Source organism: Alligator mississippiensis, chromosome 1 (assembly GCF_030867095.1).
Source record: "Alligator mississippiensis isolate rAllMis1 chromosome 1, rAllMis1, whole genome shotgun sequence".
NCBI classification, from domain to species: domain Eukaryota; kingdom Metazoa; phylum Chordata; order Crocodylia; family Alligatoridae; genus Alligator; species Alligator mississippiensis.
The window spans coordinates 412,285,897-412,306,498 of record NC_081824.1 but is presented as its reverse complement, the minus strand read 5'-3'; the positions used below and the strand labels follow the sequence as shown (position 1 = coordinate 412,306,498).

Here is a 20,602-nt window from a genome sequence, read left to right as displayed (position 1 = left end):
AAAAAGGTGAAAAAAGGGTTATCTTTTATTCCTAGAGAATAATGAGACACAGGTAAAGGTGATATTATTGGAAAAACAGGATTCATCATCTCACAATTGCCAAATTTATTTTTTTCTTATAAAAAATAAATGAAATTATCTGTGTGTGTGTAATACTGGAACTGTCCATATGTTCTTAAGCTTTAAAGAAATTACCCTTTGCAGCACTGTCAGAACAGCTAAATAGACTACATCCAACTTGCTCATTCATTCCATTATCCTCTGCCTACTGTCTGTATGGGCCCAAATGAATATTTGCAAGCTTCCTAAAATGTACATCAATATTAAATTAAATAAAAACTTCACATCATGTGAATGAAGGATCCCCTTATTTAAATTACACAAAATATTACACTTTTTATTTTTAAAAAAACAACTCATGAACATAGAGTGTTATAAATGTTCTCAAATATGAAGTGTCAGGGCTGGATTGTTGCTGTAGCCATGATTATCCAGGGAAATATATAAGAAGCAAGGGTTTCTTTGGTGATATCTTTTATTGGACCAACTGTAGAGAGAGTATATATCACAACAAATCCCTTGATTCTCACACATTCCTGGACTATCTGGACCATCCAGTTGGGTCTAATCTGTTTCCTAACTATATAGTTGGTCCAATTAATGATAGAACTTAAAAAGCCCCCTGTTTCTGAAATAGGAAGATAAATGAAGTTGCAGTTTGTTTTGATGCTTTTAACAAGCTGTTGGTTATATTAAGTTATAAAAATGTGCAGTGGTAATCACAATGCACAATAAACATTTTGCAAAGTTTGCTTAGTGACACAGGTGTAGTAAGAGAGAAGAAGTGATGTCATTTACTACTACACACATTTGGGATTCATGATTATCACCTCCCACTTTCTCTACTAGGAGGCAGATACAAAGGGATAAATGAATAAATAAATGCCATATAATTAGTATTCGTAGTACAAAAAAGGGGCTGTTTCACCCTTGTAATTTCCTTAGCACTTCTTCTCCAATGTAGGGCTGTTTAAATTTAATTACATGAGAACAATCCATCATTAAAGATGTTATTTACAGCCCCAGAGAAAGCTATACAATAACAGTTCTTCATTAACAAAGTTAGTCAACTTAAGTAAATATGTTGGAAAACAAAATAATTTGTCACACTCCTTCATTGGAATTTATGTTCTCAGGACTGTCAGAAACCTATTAAAAACCTGGTCTAAAATGACTGTGATTTTGCTTCATTTCTTGTAGGAAACTTGCCAAAATATTTGGTGATTGATGTATTTTTAATGCTCTAACGTTTTAAATTAAAACAAAACAGTCTATACCTTTTGTAGTGAATGTTCATTATTTTCAGTTTGCTTTATTATCCATAAAATCTATTACACTACCTTCTAAGCAGCAACTTCTTTATTTTCTGACAGGCAGATAAGCACTTAGATAAGCACTAATAATCATTAAAGCTTTCTAAGAGGAAAAAATGCATTTCTTTATTGTGATCTGAAGGCTTTCACTTAAATCAGACCAAAAGTCCTATGGAAGTTTGGCCAAGTTTCTGAAAATCTACCCTTTGGAGAATATTTGCTCCTCCTTCACTTTTATATACTTAGTACCAAAAAGTGTGGGTAACATGTGCAAAGCACAATGCAGTCATGTCCAGGAATGCCTGAACTAGTACTTCTCAGCAGTGTTAATTAGCTTGGGTGGAGTGTCAGCACTACTTTCAGTAGCCAAGGTCCTACATTCAGTTAGTAGGGATGTGCAAAACGGGCAGTATTCGATTTGGAATCGGCCTGAATCGGGGACAGTGATTTGATTAGTTGATTTGGATCACTGTCCCCGATTCGATTCGGCCGAATCTGAAGATTCAATGCTGATTCGGGAATAAGTGATTCGCCCATAGGAACAGCTTTAAATATTTTTTCTACATACCTCTAGGTACCAGGTGCAGCTCATGAACCCTGCAATGCTGAGGTGGATGAAGCATCCCACAGAAGTGCGGGGGAGCCCCCTGTATGCTCAATGGCGAACCCAGAAGTGGACTGAAAATACTTCCAGTTCACTTCCAGGTCCGCCAGGCAGTGAGCAGGGGGAGAGCCCCCCCACCCCCACAACCTCCAAACTCAGCGATCGGCTGCGGGGGCACCCCAGGTGCACCCCCCCAGACCCAAAGGGCACCAGTTGCTGAGCCAGGAGGGCGCAGGCGGACCCCCCCGCGCACTCTCTGGAGGACCCAGAAGTGGAAAAGAAGTGCTTCTGGTCCACTTCCAGATCTGCTGCCAAGCACACGGGGAGCCCCCCATGCCCTGTGGGATGTTCCATTCACCCCAGCATCGCAGTGTTCATGAGCTGTCTGGTACCTTGAGGTATTTAGAAAAAACATTTAAAGCTGTGTCTATGTTCGAATCGCTGAATCATTCTGAATTTCTCCGAATCAGTTTGGAGGGTTCCAATTCAATTCGGAGAGATTAAAGGGTGTCCTGATTCAATTTGGAGATTTGGCCACCGAATCAGGCCAAATCGAATCAGGGACCAAAGCTTCACACAGCCCTATCAATTAGCTCAGATACGTTATTATTCTAAGCAGACATACCCAGTGTGCCCCATGTGTTGATCTTTTTCACTACCCTTCAACAGTGTGATTGTGGGACCCACAAAAAAAGAATAAATCTGCAGATGTCCATGTAAGGGTTCCTAGTGTGCAAAGGTGGGTCACAGCTAGGATCAGGGGAGGCTACCCACCTTCCTATTAAAAGAGGTATTTGTTACTTTTGAAAACATTAGAAAATGACACCAGCCTTTCCACAAAAATGAAAAGGAAAACATTTACCATTCATTATGCTACTATGTGATATTACATTTTATTACTTAGGATCAATAATGTGGGAGTGGTACATGCTGTACAAAAACAAAGGCATGCCCCTTATAATCTGAAAGACAGGATAAACTGTGAACTGTATTACACAGTTAGCATAGGCAATGTACACATGTTCAACTAATCTGGGAAAATTCTCTCGGGTTTTTTTCTCTTGGTAGAAAAAACTTACCCAGAGACACCTGAATAGATATCCAAATGCTGAGCGCTTAAAGAATAAAGAGATTAACAGTGCAGATACTGCACAGCAAGGGGCCCCCTGTGCACACATCTCAGTGTGCTCTGCAAGCTCCCTCAGTCTGCTGGGAGACAGAATGGCAGCAGTGCATATGGTAGTGCTGATTGGCTGACCTAGACTGCTCAGTCAGCCTTCATCTCCTGGCAATATAATGTGAGCTTTGTGAAGAGGGATATGTTCTGCTCCTTTCTTGGACTTAGTAGAATCCAATGAGTGACACACTGTATCCCAGGAGGTGGGGGAGAGAGAGATAGAAGCAAAGCACCCTGGGATACTAGAGGTCTGTGCTATGGTATCTCTAAGAAGAGAACATATAGAGACATTCTCTCTCTCATTTACTCCTGGGAGCGATTTAACCCTGATTGTTGCCAGGTTATTTTTCTCCTGGAGCAATTATTTTTGCTCTGGGAAAAAAATCCTGAAATCTATACACTTAAGATTTTTCCTGGGAGAGCAGTGATTCTCCCAGGAGAAACTGAATATCCATATGTGGCCTTAGTTACACAATTCCCATTCTCTTTCACACTCTTTGCCATTTGTTCCTTCTTATTCTCTCTCCTTAACTCCTCTAGTTTCAGTTTCTCTATACTACTGTTTTTACAATACCTTTTTCCTTCCCCAGACTCTCACCCTATTGCCCACCCTTCTTTTTCTTTCAAAAATACGACATTCTGAATCTCAGTCAACCAATTCCAAAGTAACTTTTTGGAACATACACCTCAAAAAGATCAATTCTCAATTCAGGGCTTCTAAAAATATAATTTCAGAGACAGTGTCATTCTAGCATCTGTTTTCATGAATATTTACAGAATCAAACAGCCAAATTAAAAAAGCATTACAAAGCAGCTATAAGCATTAGGTCTGTGATTTCAAGTGACATTTTGGGTAGTGAAATGATCACCAAGGATTAAAAAGTAAACACAAGGATGGCAGAAGGAAGAACTTCACATTTAATTCTATTGAAGACACGCAACTTTGCACTGCTTTAACAACAACTATGTATCAAGTGTTAGATTTTAAAAAATGCCATATGAGAAGGCTAATTTCCACGAACTGGGCTATTTTGGGCACATTCCAAAATCCTGCCTAAGAAGCAGTAATCCATTTCTGATGAATTTCTGTTATTCAGTAATGGACTGTTAAACTACCTGAAATCAGTGTTTTGACTTCCTTCCTCAGAAGGTATCCAGAATAAAAATTGCTTTTTACCCTCATTGTTTCCAACTCTACTGTTGCAAAAAGTGCTGACAAAGGTTGGGCTGCACGTTTCTGAGTTCTAAAAGAACATTTTACAAACTTATCCAACTGCAAGTGTAAGCCAAAATAATTTAAGAGCAATAATGCAGACAGTTTACCTCTGTAGCAGACAAGCGTTTATCGCCGTTATCACTACCAACACCCGAATCAGAATCCTTCTTATTTGGATAGATGTCATCCATGCTAAATGTAAATAAAAGCCAACAGAAAACTCTCTTAGTATGTAACTAGAGCCTTCCGTTGGTATCACGGAAGTCAACGGTAAAACTAATGTCTTCCAAGACACAGAATCAGATACTTACTATGCTAATATAACACATTTAAGATATTGTTGGGCAAAAATTCATTTGAAAATGGATCAGACATAACACTCCACAAGTTATTCAATAAAGATGTCTGGCAGTACAATTAAAACATTTATTAAGACTGAGACACAATCTACAGTAAAGTCATTTCTGCTCTTACAGAAGGTAAAATTTGCTAGTTGTTAGCTAGTAGTTTAGCACCACTAATACTATTTAAATTCCTGAACTGACTTCAGATCAACCGAAATGCTGAACTCAGACTACAGTCAACTGAACTGTAATCTTAGAATTAAAAAACTAAAAACTAACTAATATTCCAGAGTTCTTGTATATCTCTGGAATGTAAAGTAATTATGACACAGGAACCATTTTGATGTCCATTAACTTCAAAACAATCTTTGTTGGTTAATGATGTAAGAAGGGAATTATAGTAATGTCAGGTTCTTTTTGCTCTGTTTTTATTGCCAAATATGACCATTACTCATTCTATAGTAACTGTCTGTCATAGTCTCCTTTTTATTATGATAGTGCAATTATCATCATATCTTATTTCAATTTTTCATCACAGTTTTTTTCCTAGTTATGAAATTAAAAATCACAGATTTTCATCACAGATTTTTTCTAGTTGTGAAATTAAAGTTCTAAATCATGTTTAAATCTATCATTTAGGCATAACAACCAGTTTCACTCAAGCTAAACATGTTTATCAAGAAAATGAAAAATGACATTTTAAGACTTTCTAAGAGCCAGGTCTCTTATTAGGTCTAATCTTTCACCATATGTTGTCAGTAAACACTGTGATTGCCTGTGAAAATAATCTGTTTAAATGTCTGCAAAGTTATGAGTTTATTTAAAAACCTTTAACCAAAAGATTATTCTTAATAGCATGAACTATTTTTATTCTTTTTCCATACATTTTGCTTTCTCATTGGCTACTGCTTGGCTCTGTGGATTGGCATGTGCTAAATAAATAAATAAAAGTGGCTAGTAAAGATGCTAGTAAATGAAAAGGACATTTGTTTTCAAAGCACATGTAACAATTCAGAAAGTATATTATAAAATATATATTATATTACATTACATTGCCTTCTCAACCAGTAAGCTATCTGAAACTAAAGGCCTGATTTACCAATATACTTTGACTACCTTGGCTGCTCTAGGGATATAAAACAGAAGAAAGAGCAATAGGTTGTGACTGCTTTTTACTGTCCCAGTGTATCAGTGGACTTGCCCTTAAAAGTTAACATTTTAACAAAATCAAAAAGTTATTAACTTATTCATTAGAAATACAACATGTAGCATTATTTTGTGTTTCTCATTCAGTCTTTAAATATTATATTTTTGCTAATTAATTCATAAAATGGAGTTAAGTTTGCATGCAACACAAACAATAAAATGCCTTCATTAAATAACATGGTTATCATATGTGGGAAGGGTGATATTTCATAACTACTAAAAATCATATTAATCACATAAATATCATATTTATTCTAAATTATAACAGGGGTTTTTCTGGAATAAAATATATTAATTTGGATCAAACTTTCATTCAAAAGGTTACATAGTTGAATAAAAATGGAATAGAAAATGTATTCTACTTGTTCTAGTCTCCAAAAACATGTGTGAAATACTTGAGTGTAAGCTCTTTATACTTACCTCTCCTCCACAGGTTGTTGCAAGTGCGGGCGTTCTATGGCATTAAGATAAAGCGAGTCTGCTGTTTTAATCTGACATGCCTGTATGCTCAGGTATTTGAATATGTGCACTTTACCCTTTGTGCAAATCTATTTGGATGAAGGGAAAAAAGTTGGAAGAAAAGATTTGTTCAAAATGACAGGGTAGGACATTTTCTCTTAGATTTCCACTTTTTTAAAAAGTCACAATGTATATCTTGCTATTTTAGAGAAGTAGTTGAATAGTAATATTCGAAACAATGAAAGTTTTAACTGCAGCAGACCCACTGTAATTCAAGAGGGTCTGGACAAGAAAAGTTTACAAATTCAGAGTAATATAAAGCCTCTCTGACATCAAAAATGATGAAAATTCACACAAGAAGGGATCATATCAACCTATTCAATATTGACAGTCTACAAGTAATGTACATATTTTCCCCAATCGAGAAATATTACATAACATATATTCTGTTGTTTCTAAGTAAGCATGAAAATTACTATTTTAAATTAAACTGAAAGGGCTATTAACATGCCCCTTTACATTTAGCGATAATTTCTTTACAAAATGTCTATACACTTTTGAGACAGCTATTTACATCTAAGAGTTTTTCTGTGATCTAGTGTCTAACATGAGCATCAGTTTTACCTTGCTTTTAAATGGGCTGTAGGGTTAATATAAAATAGAACACATTTTGCTTATTCAAGCAACTGATCTTCTATTTTTATTGTATGCAAATAACAATTGTCAATGAACACTCATTTTAGCACTTGAAAAAAATAGTTAGAATCTGTCATTTACTGAGTCAAAGCAACAGCAGAAAACAGTGTCCAGCAGAAGATAACCTAAGTACAGTAAAAGCTGGGTTAACCGGCATTTAAGTACCTCAATGTGGGACATGTTTAGCGATGCAACCCATTAGTTCCTATGTGCATCCTATACAAGAGGCTTTACAGATAAAAGTTTTAATTGGGTTATTCTCTAGGCTGCATGTATTAGTGACCTGTGACATAATGGTAGAAGTCACATCCAAAGTTTCTGAAATAGTGTCTCGACTCATCTACTGTAGCTATGGAATAGAGGTTAATCCAGAAAATTTGCAGTGATCCCCTCCACCAATATACAATGTCCTGTTCATTAAAAATTAAGTAGTGAACAAACAGAGAAAGCAGAATAAAGCCCTACAAATAATGCACTTGCAGCTTAAAAGGCAGAATCTTCTAAGCTCTTTTTTCAGATGTAGCATGTGCAAGTGCAGAAGTTGAGAAGATGTATTTTATCTACCATGCATTTGTATCTCAAAAAGAAAAAACCTAGCTAAATCTATGGCTGTAAAATTTAAAATGTATAGATCATTGCTGGGCTGACAATCTTGAAAAACAAGAAATAAAGTAGTTTTATACTGCAGTAATTAAATCAGACTGTGTTTGACATTTGCTATGCTTCTGCTCTCATGCTAAAAGAAGAATTTGAACAACAGATGTTACTTACTTGGGCTGGTGGTGACTGAAGAGGATTATTCTCAAGCAATAATATTTGTAACTGCATCATCTTTCTAAAACAAACTGGAATCACGAGCACCTTATTGCAGGAAAAGTCAAATTTTACCAAGGGAAGCTCTACTAGTTCTAAAAGTAACAGAAAGATCATAGTTATTATATTATTTTTTTACACAAAATAAATTAATCAACTACTGATTACGCCACTTCTAACGAGAAGTAACAATTCCACGGTACACTAAATCCAATTTATCTTCTAAGCATGTGTACAATCTTGTAACTTAATATATATATTTTGCAGGCCCTCACATAAAAATATATTCTAACAGTCTCTACATACTGACATGGGCAAACCTCAGCAATTTCAAGTATCTAGGCCAACTAAGCTACTATACTGACAGCTGCTTGAAATAAAATCCAATACCTCTCATGCTGTAAAGGAACGCTTGGCTATTTCAATCAATAAATTCTATAATCTCAAACAGGGTTGTAAAGAAATTCCATAAACACATTAAATAAAAAGCACGCTCTCAAACTTTCATTTCTAGAAGTAGGAAGGACTGTTACTAAGATTGGGTAAAATATATTGTATGCATTCTTTGAAGGAGAACAGGCAGGCAGTGGCCTTAAACTGCTCTGATGGAACTATCTTTTTGGGGATTAGACTATGCTAGAAAAGAAGCATGGCTCTCCAAAGGAAGCCTCAGCATCTCAAATTACTGACTTAGGGTTAGTGCTCATGGGACAGACTCAGGGAATTTTGACAGGATCTCTCTGAAGGTAATGTTTCCATAAAAGGGATGCAAATGGGATTAAATTGCAAGTAAAATGAACTAAATGTATTCATCACTTTTCCTATCACATTATCAATGACTAATACGAATCAGAGCCAGACTGAGTAACTATGCTCCCTTTTGCTGGAAAACTTTACTACTGAATCCAATTATTTTTCAGGGCTCTGCTTATCAATAAAGAATGTGAGACTGTTGAATAATCTGGTCTGTACTTAAATGTGTCAGAAATTTTATCTGAGTAAGAATTTGAACATTAGTCCGTCAGGCAGAATTCATGGAGAGAGGGAGTTGGTCTCAAACATATCCTATGCTCATACACCTTGTAAATTCCAATTTACTTCAGGCTTCACAGACAGGAGGTATGCATCAAGCATTGCTACAGTTTGTTTTAGTGAGTATATATCTCCATATGCCATTACTTCATAAGAATCATGTCAAAACTGCTCCAGAACAGTTTACTGGTGGCCTGACAATCAAATACTAGGAAACAACAGGCAAGTGGATATTATCCTTTAAGTCCACCTTATATTTTGCTTCAAGATGGTTAAATTAATTCTAAGATTCTGTGGTGCAAATCCTCAACTGGTATCAAGTGTTGCAGATCCATCGCGAGAAGGGAAACAGAGATTGCTAGGCTTGGACAGCAGAAAAAGACATTCAGAATATTCTGAAGCTGTAACACCTTACAGTAGCTGAGGATCTGCTTCCATGCTATTCGTTATCAAATGCTATTTAGCTAATACTTTAAAGGCAATATCAATCATAAAAGAAACATCGCATTAAAAAACAGAAACTGCACACTGCTTCTCCTTGTAAAGTAAAAATGTTACAATTCTTTTAATGGGCAGTAACTTGAAATGGAACAAATTTTAACACAAGAAAATTGGTATTTTTAATCTTATCGATTTACACAACCAAACGCATGCAAATTTTCAACATTCCAAATAAAAAGAATTTTAAAGTGTGTGTGTGTATGGGGGGGGGGGGGTTGTTTTTACCTTGTGGTAAAACTTTGAGGTAATTTCTTCTGATATTCAGTTCTCTTAGAGATTTCAACTGACCTATCTGCTGTGGTAAAGCTGTGATTTCATTGCAGCTGACATCCTATAGCAAAAGTAATACAGAAATGATGAAATATCAGCCCCAAGAATTTAGCCTTACAATGCAAAATACAAAGAAATCTGTTGGTGTCATTACAACACTTTTTCAGGGTAACAAATCTAAATTAATGTAATGCATTGTATGTTGCAAAATTAGAAGCCTGGTAAAAATTTTAGGTGTTACATCACGTAAAACTAAGACACAACATCTACTTGGACACAAGCATATTTAATATATAGTACCATTTGAGTTCCTTGTTTAATTTTCTACAAGTCTTTCCGTTTACCAGTAAACTTCTGAAGGATTTTAGGATCAGTGTGGAGGGGGGTGGAAAGCTACAGATAGAAATAATTTCCTAACAGCAAGCTGCTTGTTTCTGTTGTACTTCAACATAGATTACCTGAGGAAAAATCCAAGGCAGGGTATATTAAAAGTACATTTTATATGTTAACATATGCTAACATCAATTTTTATCTTCTTTCTTTAAATCTTAGGGCTAGCAACTCTAAGACATAACACAAGCAAAATAATTTTTAGGTAGTAGTTTATGAAATAGATGTAGGAAGAGGTTCAGAATGACTATGTATACAATTAATATTCTAAAATCTAGATAAGAGAAAAAATATTTTCTTCTTTTACAAAACACTGTATTAATAAAAGGAGGACGACCCAGCAACTCTATGGACTACAGCAGGGGTCGGCAACCCCTGGCACGCATGCCGAGCATGGCACGCAAGGCCATTTTGCTTGACACGCCATGGCCAGCCCCAGCTCCGGGAAGCTGCTGCCAGCAACGGAGCCCAGGCTGCTCCCAGCAGGGCTTGCAGCGTCCCAGCTGCCTGCCGGGAGCAGCCCAGTATCCCGGCTGGCAGCAGCTCCCCAGAGCTGGGCCAGCTGCAGCCAGGAGATCCAAACAGTGATGCTGGGCTCCGGCACCAGCTCCGCACCAGCTCATGCAGGCGTGCCTCGGAGTGAGCGGTTGGGGGGGGGGCCCGAGGCAGCGCAGCCCCGGTCTCTCCACCGCTCCCAGCTCAGAGGTGACGAGCAGTGGGCTGGCTACAAACAGCTGCGCCAGGCTCATCACTTCCATGCCGGGAGCGGGGGAGAGACCGGGGCTGAGCTGCCTCAAGCCCTTCCCCCACAGCCCACTCAGAGGTGCACCTGCACACGCCAGTGGGAAGCTGATGCTGGAGCCCGGAACAGCTGTTTGGAGCCTGCCGGCTGCAGCCGCCCCGGCTCTGAGGAGCTGCTGCCAGCTGGGATCCTGGGCTGCTCCCAGCAGGCAGCTGGGATGCTGCAAACCCTGCTGGGAGCAGCCCAGGATCCAAGAGCTACCCAGAGCCGGGGTAGCTGCTGGCAGCCACAGAGCCCGGGCTGGGGGACAGGGCTTTGGGTGGGGGACAAGGGACACAAGCAGAGCATCCTGCTATGTACCCCTTGCCCTCATTTTGTTTTTCTGCCATGCCGGCACTGCAGCACCTTCTGAGGTAGACATTGTGGTGTTTTTCGGCACTCTGGCCAAAAAACATTGCCTACCCCTGGACTACAGTAATTCAAGGTATAAGAGCAAGAAACAAGTGCCCCTCTTTTATAAGATTCACTCACCATATGACAGGAAATACAGATAGCTAAAAAGACATTAGGTTAAAAAATCAAAACAAAACAAAAGAAAAATACCCTCAAATGTCCCTGAAGCTCAGTGAAACAGGTTTCTGGGTTATATAAGTGCTTTACCTGCCTTCTTAGTTGAGATGCTTCAAGTTTACCTTATCTGAACAAATATACAATATGCTTTTATTTACAGAAATATTCAGGAGTCAGAGTCCTAAATTTGCCAAAAACATGCAATATAGCAAAAACCAAGAGCATGTCACTAGGTAATTTCTGATGACTAGTATGTGCGTTCCATCAGCTGCATCCCTCTGTTCCAATAGGTTGTTAAAATTTGCAGAGATACAGAAATGCTTGTGCATTTCTACAATCCATCCACTGGTAAGAATAAAGCAGATTAGGATAGTGGAGGACCAGTGACATGATGCTAAAATCAGATGTGTAAAACATTAGAAAATGAGAAATAACTTTGACAATATTCACTGAACTTTCTGATAAAAATATTACTGAGAAAGAAGTAGTAACTGCCTTCAATCAATTTAAAAACGAATGGAATTATCCACAATCTTTATTAATTTTTTTATAATGACTCCCACCTATTTTTGGGAACCTCCCATACATTCAAATGGCATCAAGCAGAAAAAGCTCTAATGGAATCCACAAACTATACCCTAAAAATTAGTCATCATGATGAAATATAAACATGTTACTATATATCTTTGAGTTTCCAAGTAACTGAAGTTTTAGAAGATCTTATTGTCCTAGGCTAAGTACAGATATTTGGGAATGTTAGGGGGAGATTAGATCAGATTCAAAACGGCCACCTGATCCAAGGTAAGTCAGGATGGAGAGATAGCGGGGAGAGGGGGGATTGCGGGGATGTGGAGGCAAGTAGGCTGGGGAGGGAAAAATTGGGGGTCTGCCAGGGGATGAAAAGGCAGGTATGATCAGCAGGGGGTGGAAGGCAGGAATGATCAGTGGGAAGAGTATGGAGAGGTAGGCAACCTGCGGGGCGATGAGGGAGATCGGGGGGCAGCAGGGGTTCATGGAGGGTTACTGGGGTCTGGGAGGGTCTAATGGGATCAGAGAGACTTGCAGGCTCTATGGAAGGACTTGAGGGGGGACCGGGGCTATTTTTAGCTCCCAAGACCCCAGTGAACCTGGCCCCATCCCTCCAGCCCCTCCCCTCACTGGGACAGACTTACTCGGATCCGGCAGCAGTGAACGTCACTCCAGTGAACGTGGGGAGCAGCATGTGGGATAGGGAGAATGTGGGAGGGCACGAGGGGCCAGGAGGCTAAAAATAGCCAGGTCCCAGGTGAGCAGGACTGAAACAGCACAGCCCCAGTGGGGGCAGTGAATGCTTTCCCAGCCCTGGGGTTGAGGTCTTGGGTAGGTGGTTGCTTTCCTAGTCCTGGGGCTGTGCAGGGAACTGTACAGAAGTTCCATGCACTGGTCTAACTTTGATTATGTTTGAGTGTACATTGGATCCAGGTCTCTCTCAGACTGGGTTTGGCCATTTTTAGACTGGTCTGTATACATGGAACTTCTGTACATTTATGGGTTTAGATTCGTTTCTGATCACTGAGACTGTGTCTGAGTGTAAGGTCCACACCTGGGGTGAACTAAGTTACATCAGGTGGCCATTCTGAACTCAATCTAACATCCCCCTACCTCCCCCCAACAATGTCTGTACTTAGCCCTTGAGTGGATATTTCAGGGAACTGCTGGGACTGTACCCTCCTTAATAGGGTAGAGTTACTGTGGCTGGCAGTGGCATACTTACACACAAGGCATTGTTCCACATGCATAATCTACCCAGAAGCAAAACAGCTGTGCTTCCACAGTGCTGTGGCCACACTAACTAGGCCACTGGCAACACCATGCAAATACAACACTGATACTTTTAATTTGGGAGACTCTACGTACATGTATAGTTGAGCACTTGAAGTTTGCAGTGTAGGTGTGACCACAGTACAGACATGATATTTCATTTTCATGTCAAATAAAAAAGTGGCTATAAAACGAAAAGGTACTGTGTAATTAGTGTACACCTTATTCAGAGTTGAAATTGCCCTGATTTCAATTATTTTAAGAACATGGACCAAGACAGGACCTATGTCTATGTCATGTTTTTCAAAAGAACAATTGCTCTGAGGTAGATTTAATAAAATTAAGATGTAGTACAAGATGACATTGATCAATACAAGGTGTGAGAAATTAACAGATGCATTAATATGTGGAATAATATTTAAAGTAAATGAATTAACGTTCAATGTTGATACATTAACCAAAAGTCTAAGTGCCTGAAATCTTCAGTCAACATTATTTCCTGTAATTACAACGTTTTCAAGATCATTTGAATGTATAGGCTTTGATTTACATTACCAAATATAAGGCACTGACAGACTTTGAAAAAAACAACCCCCAACCCCCCAAAAACCCACGCTTTACTGGAAGCAGCAGTGCATTATTTCAATATGGCTCCACAACATGTGTATAGATTGGGTGCTTTAGTGGGGCTTTTTTGGTACTTCTATCTAATCTCTGATTCTCTCAGCAATTAGATAAAAGCACCAAAACAGCATACTAAAGTGCCCAATCTATGTAGACATTGGGAAAGCCAGGTCCAATTAACGCGCTGCTTTTTCTGCGCTGGACTCCGCACAGAAGTGCACCGAGTTTCAAGTAAAGCACCGTTTGTTTGTTTTTTCTCCACATCTGCAAACAGCCATATTGACTAACTCTTAAATAATCTGACTAAATATCAATGAGGCTCTGGGATATCTATCTATCTCAATCCCCAATACTTACATTCCTAAGGAAACATGGGTTTAGTTTTTTAAAAGCAAGTTTAACAATCTTATTGTAGCTGGTGACGGAAATGATGTAAAGACATGCCACCTGTTAAGTCACAAGCAGATCAGTACCTCACCTCTGAATCTCAAGTTAATGCATTAGAGAGAGAGAGAGAGAGAGAGAGAATATATATCTATCTCCCTCCCTCCCTCTCTCTACATATATAGACCTTACCTACAGTCTATTTTATTGTATGGAATGTAGCCCCTATGTAGTATCAGATCAGTACCTCACCTCTGAATCTCAAGTTAGTAAGTATGTATGTATGTATATGTGTGTGTGCGTGTTGAATTTCAAGTTAGTATGTGTGTACACACACACACACACACACACACACACACACACACACACACACACACACACACTTGAGATTCAGAGGTGAGGTACTGATCTGACCTTCTGACCTACTGGAAAGGCCCTAGCATTGACTTTCTTCCCCCCTCCCCCACCCCTGGAAATCTTTATGGAATTTATCCATAGTGCTCAATTTTGACCAACATTTTCAATATAATTATTTTACAAGGCATTTATCCTAAGCAATGGAATGAAGATGTAACCATCCCAATTTTTAACAAGGGTGAATGAGAGATCCTGCAGCATGTTGCCTAATTAGTCTTCCAGCCCAAATATACAGGAGACACTCACTGTTATTTTCAGAAATCCATGTTTGTAAACAAGAATCTGGGAGAAGAGAGAGCTGGTTTTAGAAAAGGTTATTCTTGCATGAACCATTTTGCTCAGTGTTGAACTATTTGGCATCCAAATATGTGAAACAACAAAATAATTTATATATAACTATATAATACATGACTATGACAGTGGGTATGAAAAGGATGTTTGTTTGCTCTGCTAGTTTTTTAATCTATTTCTGAATAACCTAAAACACGTGGTGCTAACAGAAAATCAATTCCATGCACCTATGCTACTGAATGATTTTATCCCTGTTTTGCTTTATGCTGATGATGCATTACTGTCACAATCTCAGACAGGTCTTCAAAGGTTACTAGATGCTTTTCAGCAGTATTGTCTTATATAGCTTGGAAATTAACACTGCTAAGCCAAGGTACTGGGAGTTGTTTTGGAAAGGAAAGGAGGAAACGGGATTTTTTTTTTTTTTTTTTTTTTTTTTTTTTTTTTTTTTTTTACAGAAAAAGGAAGTGGAGGTTGTATCCTCATTTAAATACCTTGGGATCTATTTCAATAAAAATTTAAACTGGCACAATCACGTCAAAATATAAGCATTAGGACAAAACAAGCTTTGGATGAAGTTTCATCCTTTCACAATCACACTGATAGACGGACAACACTGGCAGCACTAAGGGCCTATAGACCTTAGCTAGAGTCTGTTTTACTGTATGGAGTATAGCCCCTATGCAGTTCATTCAAAAAGGGGGGGAAAACTGCATTACTGTCTAAGGCAGCTTTTTTTTTCTACCCAATTCTACAACTGGTAGGACCCATGAGATCTGAAAAGGGGCTTCTTACTGTGAGCACTTTAGTTCAATTAAGAACTCTAAATTAGCGCATAAAAATTAGAGCCTGTACCCCTAAGGAGTGCATTTTTTAAGCCTCTCTTCTGAATAAACTTATTTGGATGATTAAACAACATACTTATTCTCCATAAAAATGGCCTGGGAAACATGCTGACAGTGAATGACCCAATACTCTCCCTATATTTAGAACAAGATATGAACTTACGAATTAAAGATGCCAGCATGCAGACAAATATTCAGGCAGTGAAATCTTCTCAAACTTCTCCTTTTTTAAGATTAATAAAGCACTCCTTAGAACTAGAAACCTACCTATCTGAAGGACAACATGACAAACATAGAGGCCATTACTAGACAACAATTCACTCGAGAGATGTGCAGTTGTTATGGGCAGGTGGTGACAGACCCCATATACAAGCAGCGTATGTTCTCATGGGAAGAATGGTAAGGCCTATTTAAACTGCTATTTATGGTCCTGCTCATTCTTTAATGGAAGAAGAATAAAACAGATCTTCTTTTAATTGAAAATGTTGAACACTGGCAAATGAAGAAAAAATAATAATAATTCACAGCCTGTCCTATACTCCCTGGGTATAGGGAGTATTGTGCAAAGAATAAGGGCCAAACTCAAATAAAATTTCCCGCTGTTATTCTTTTACTATGGCATATTGATATATTTTACCTATTTTTGTATGTTTATAATATGTTTGTTTTAATTTAAATATGTAGAACGTGTAATTTTATTGCATGCTTTTATGCTCTCTATGCGAAACTGGTCACTCTGTGCAACACTGGTGAGGCCACAGTTGGAGTACTGTGTCCAGTTCTGGACACCGCACTTCAGGAGGGATGTCGACAACATGGAGAGGGTCCAGAGGAGGGCCACTCGCATGATCAGGAGTCATCAGGGCAGACCCTATGAGGAGAGGCTAAGGGACCTGAACCTGTTCAGCCTACACAAGAGAAGGCTGAAGGGGATCTAGTGGCTGTTTACAAACTAGTCAGGGGGGACTAGCAGACAATGGGGAATCCCTGTTCCCCTGAGCACTACCAGGAGTGACAAGAAATAACGGTCACAAGCTGGCAGAGTGTAGTTTCAGGCTAGATTTCAGGAAGCGCTACTTCACTGTCTGGGCAGCCAGGATCTGGAACCAACTTCCAAGAGAAGTGGTGCTGGCTTCGACCCTGGGGGTCTTTAAGGAGGCTAGATGAACATCTTGCTGGGGCCGTTTGACCCCAGTACTCTTTCCTGCCATGGCAGGGGGTCAGACTTGATGATCTGCTCAGGTCCCTTCCAACCCTGCCAACTGTGAAACTATGAAACTATGAATAATCATATATTACATAGTTCTGTTATACTATGTATGATTCCATTTTCAATTTGACTGTACTGTTTTAGCAAAAGCTGTAAATAAACTACCTGATTATGACTACAATGTCCTATTCTGTTTCAAATGCCATATAACAATGAGACAAGAAGAATCAGAAGATAGCATATCTTCTAGGGCAGTATTTCTCAACCCATGGGTCATGACCCAAAAGTGGGTCGCAAGAATATACGAAAGGCTCGTGAACAAACTTTAAAAATAGAATCTCCTTTAAAGGAGGAAAACATGAAAAAACGTGGATTTCCCCTTGCAGGCTGGCAGAGTTCCAGCCTGCGAGGGGCTGCTAGGGGCTGGGGGGAGCAAGAGGAATGATATCAGGCAGGCTCAAGAACACATGCACATGGCAGCCAGCAGCATGGAGAGGAGTTTATGCAATTCCCCGCAGACGTGGAGGGGGCGGCATAGAGGACACAGAGGGGGTGGGGAGCACAGGTGATGTGCTGGGGGAATGGGGAGGCATGTGTACCCCCTGATTTGTGCAGCTACAGTAGGCACAGGTCTGCAACCTGGCCGGACCAACACAGGCAGGAGCCACCTCTGTGGCCCAGCACTAAGATCCAGCACAGGAGGGTGAACCAAGATGGTAAAATTTGTTGCTGTCACCACCAGGAACCCCACACTAGCCGTGCCTCCAACAGCGCGAGAAGTAATGGACTGGGCGGGGGGGAGAGAACTGCACTGCTCTTGCCTCCTCCTGACATCATGCACTAGGCTACAGCTCTACCCCAGAGCCATGGCTCAGCCATTGTTGCCATTCCCCTCAGGCTGCAGCTCTAACTCAGAGGGGAGGTAGGCTGGGGGTCAGCATGGATAGCAGTAGCAATCGCAGCAGCCAAGCCATGGTGCGGAGTATAGTCATGGCCCAGCATACAAGAGGCTGCTGGCAGGAGGAGGTGAGGGCAGCATGGCCCCCCTGTCCATTACTCCTCGCATTGCTGGTGGCAAGGTTGGCATGGGGGCTCTGGTGAAAGCAATAAGTCTCACCACCCCACTCCACTCTCCCATGCCACTTCCTGTCCACTCAGTTGCGGAGGTGGTTCCTGCCCATGCTGGCCCAGCCAGGCTGCAGCCCCATGCCTGCTGTGGCAGCACAAATCTGGGAGGGTATGTGCTCCCCTATAACCCACACACCCACCCCCTGCCCCACACACTGGAGGGTCATGTCCTGGGGTGCAGGGGGCAGCAGGTTGGAAGTGAGGGGTACCAACAGGGCCAAGGGGCTGTTTTCTACTTAAACTATTTACTGGTTTGGGACTGGCCACCAATGTTTATAAATGGGTCCTGGTACAAAAAAGGTTGAGAACTACTGTTTTAGGGCATGATTTCAGTGGCAACAACATTTTCTTGAAGAGCTAAGGGAATGCCTTATATACTCTAACTCCTATTCTTTCAACTGATGATTTGCACAGTATCAGTGAGCTCCAAGATCTGGGGCAAAACAGAGGTCAATCAAATTTCAAATTCAGCCTTCAGAAAGGGAGCTTTTGCAATACTATTCAAAGGTGTGCTTCAAGAACAAAGAATAATTAACAAGAAAAATGGGGAACAATAAAGCTCTCCTTGACGGTACCAAATTACGTACGAGAGAAACAAAATTCACCTCTTAACAGGATCCTGTTGATGCCAAAAGTTCCTTTCCTTGTCAAAACAGAGTCAGGAAATTATTTTAGCTTTTAGATAAGGAAATTAAAACTCCTTGTTAATGAGTGCAATGGAAATCACCTCCTGCCCAAATTACTGTGAAGCACTGTTAATTGCATTGTTCTCAAACTAAATATTTTAAGAGGTCTACTGCCCTATTTTTAATTTAAAGACTTTAAACAAGTTCATAATTAAGCACTCACTTTTTGGAGTGTACAGATTAAGATAAAGTCACCTTGATGTAGAGACACCGTAGGGTAACGGTATCTTACTTCTACGAATGTGGGAACTGTTAAACATGCCTATGGTTTCAGGGAAAGGGATTTTTTCAAGGAAAATGAATACGTTTTTGCAACTCCAAGGACAAAGTCACCTTGTGGCCTTTAAAAAAATCCCAAGAATAAGACTGATCTATTAAGATGGAACGTTGGCAGTTAACAAGATATGCAGAGACAGTAGTGTCCCTTCATCCCATTAAACATAGCATGTAACACTTTTTATTTTTATTTTGTTTGGACATTTATGACAAATCAAGAGCTGTATATTTATTTTTTATTACACTTTGTAACACTTTACCTTCATTTTCTTTCTTCCTTTTTAGGGGCATGTCTACTTTATCTTAAGCTTTAAAATTGGAACCAATGTTATCAAAATTAGGATCAAAGAGTTTTCTAACTTTATATTAAAAAAAAATCAGGGAACTGGCTGTTTTGTAACAGGCTTTCAAGGCCATCTGTAGACAACTGAAGGCTAATATTTGCTACAGGTCAGACTTATTGTAATCATTCCATTTTAGTCTTAATTAGTCATTTCCTTCTTTGACAACACAAACTCTCTCAAAATTAATGACATTGAAATTTAATTTCTGTATCAAGTGAGAGATGGTGGCCAAATAGCAGTATGCAAGCAAATTATCACTGGTAGATTAATACAGTTAGCATTTTCAATTTGCCTACAGTACTGGCCCTACGTGAACGTGATCTCAAAGGGTGAAATTCAGAACAATACTTAAGACAATCACACATACCACTTTAGACCTATGTTAATGATTTAACATATATAGAGGAGTTGATGCAAACCTTCTACATTGAGGTAAAATTCACCATTCAGATCCATCTACAAAAAAAAACCAACAAAAAACCACAACTCACTCACAAGGCAAGGTTTTCATAAGCAGGCAAACTGTCCTCAAGACTGTGCAACCTGAAACCCTACTGAAAGTAAAGGAATGTAACTAAATGATTGAATGGCCACAAGATAAAAATTATGAACTTAACCAAAAATGAAAATATTATGAGTATCTACTGTAAAGGTAAAAGCTTAAGAGAAGGTCAAGACATTATTCAAATCTTTTTAACAGGATATAACAGATTTATACAACATATACAAACTTGTTCCTTGGAATAAATTTGAAGTAGGTAAACAGAAAATATATAAACATATACAAGTATGATATGTGGCAATAACATCAGTCTCCATTAATTTTGGAACATTTTTAGAAAGGCAATTTTTACATTTTCTTGGGCCCTCAAAAAGTAACACTGATAGCTTGATGCGACTGGAAAGCCTCGCCCTTTTTTTTAAAGAGGTGTTGGACAAGACAGTTGATCCCAATTTTCAATTAAATAAATCCCTCAAAAATCATGCCGCCTTCTGGGTGCAATGTGCATTGCACAGAATATTCAATGTTGCTTTTAATTTTAACAGCTAAATATCTGAAAAAGAGCTATTAATCTTAGTAAAAACACTCCAACTTCAATGCATGAAGCTGTTTTCAGCACATGCAATGCCTATCAATGTTGTTGGTACATGTCAACCTAACTCTGGAATGACTGCTGGGGATGGGAAAATCTCTGATGAAACA

General features: G+C 39.3%; 1 protein-coding gene across 5 annotated transcripts in view; it reads right to left on the bottom strand.

Annotated features, from left to right (window-relative positions):
- Positions 1–20,602, bottom strand: part of LRCH1 (leucine rich repeats and calponin homology domain containing 1) — a 217,300-nt gene that overhangs the window by 65,500 nt on the left and 131,198 nt on the right. For all 5 annotated transcript variants that reach the window (XM_059728090.1, XM_059727981.1, XM_059728013.1 and 2 more), the window contains exons 4-7: positions 9,647–9,752; positions 7,847–7,983; positions 6,341–6,468; positions 4,478–4,562 (exon numbers count right to left, since the gene is read on the bottom strand). In XM_059728090.1, coding sequence (XP_059584073.1) covers positions 4,478–4,562; positions 6,341–6,468; positions 7,847–7,983; positions 9,647–9,752 — 456 coding nt within the window. The remainder of the gene's footprint in view (positions 1–4,477; positions 4,563–6,340; positions 6,469–7,846; positions 7,984–9,646; positions 9,753–20,602) is intronic.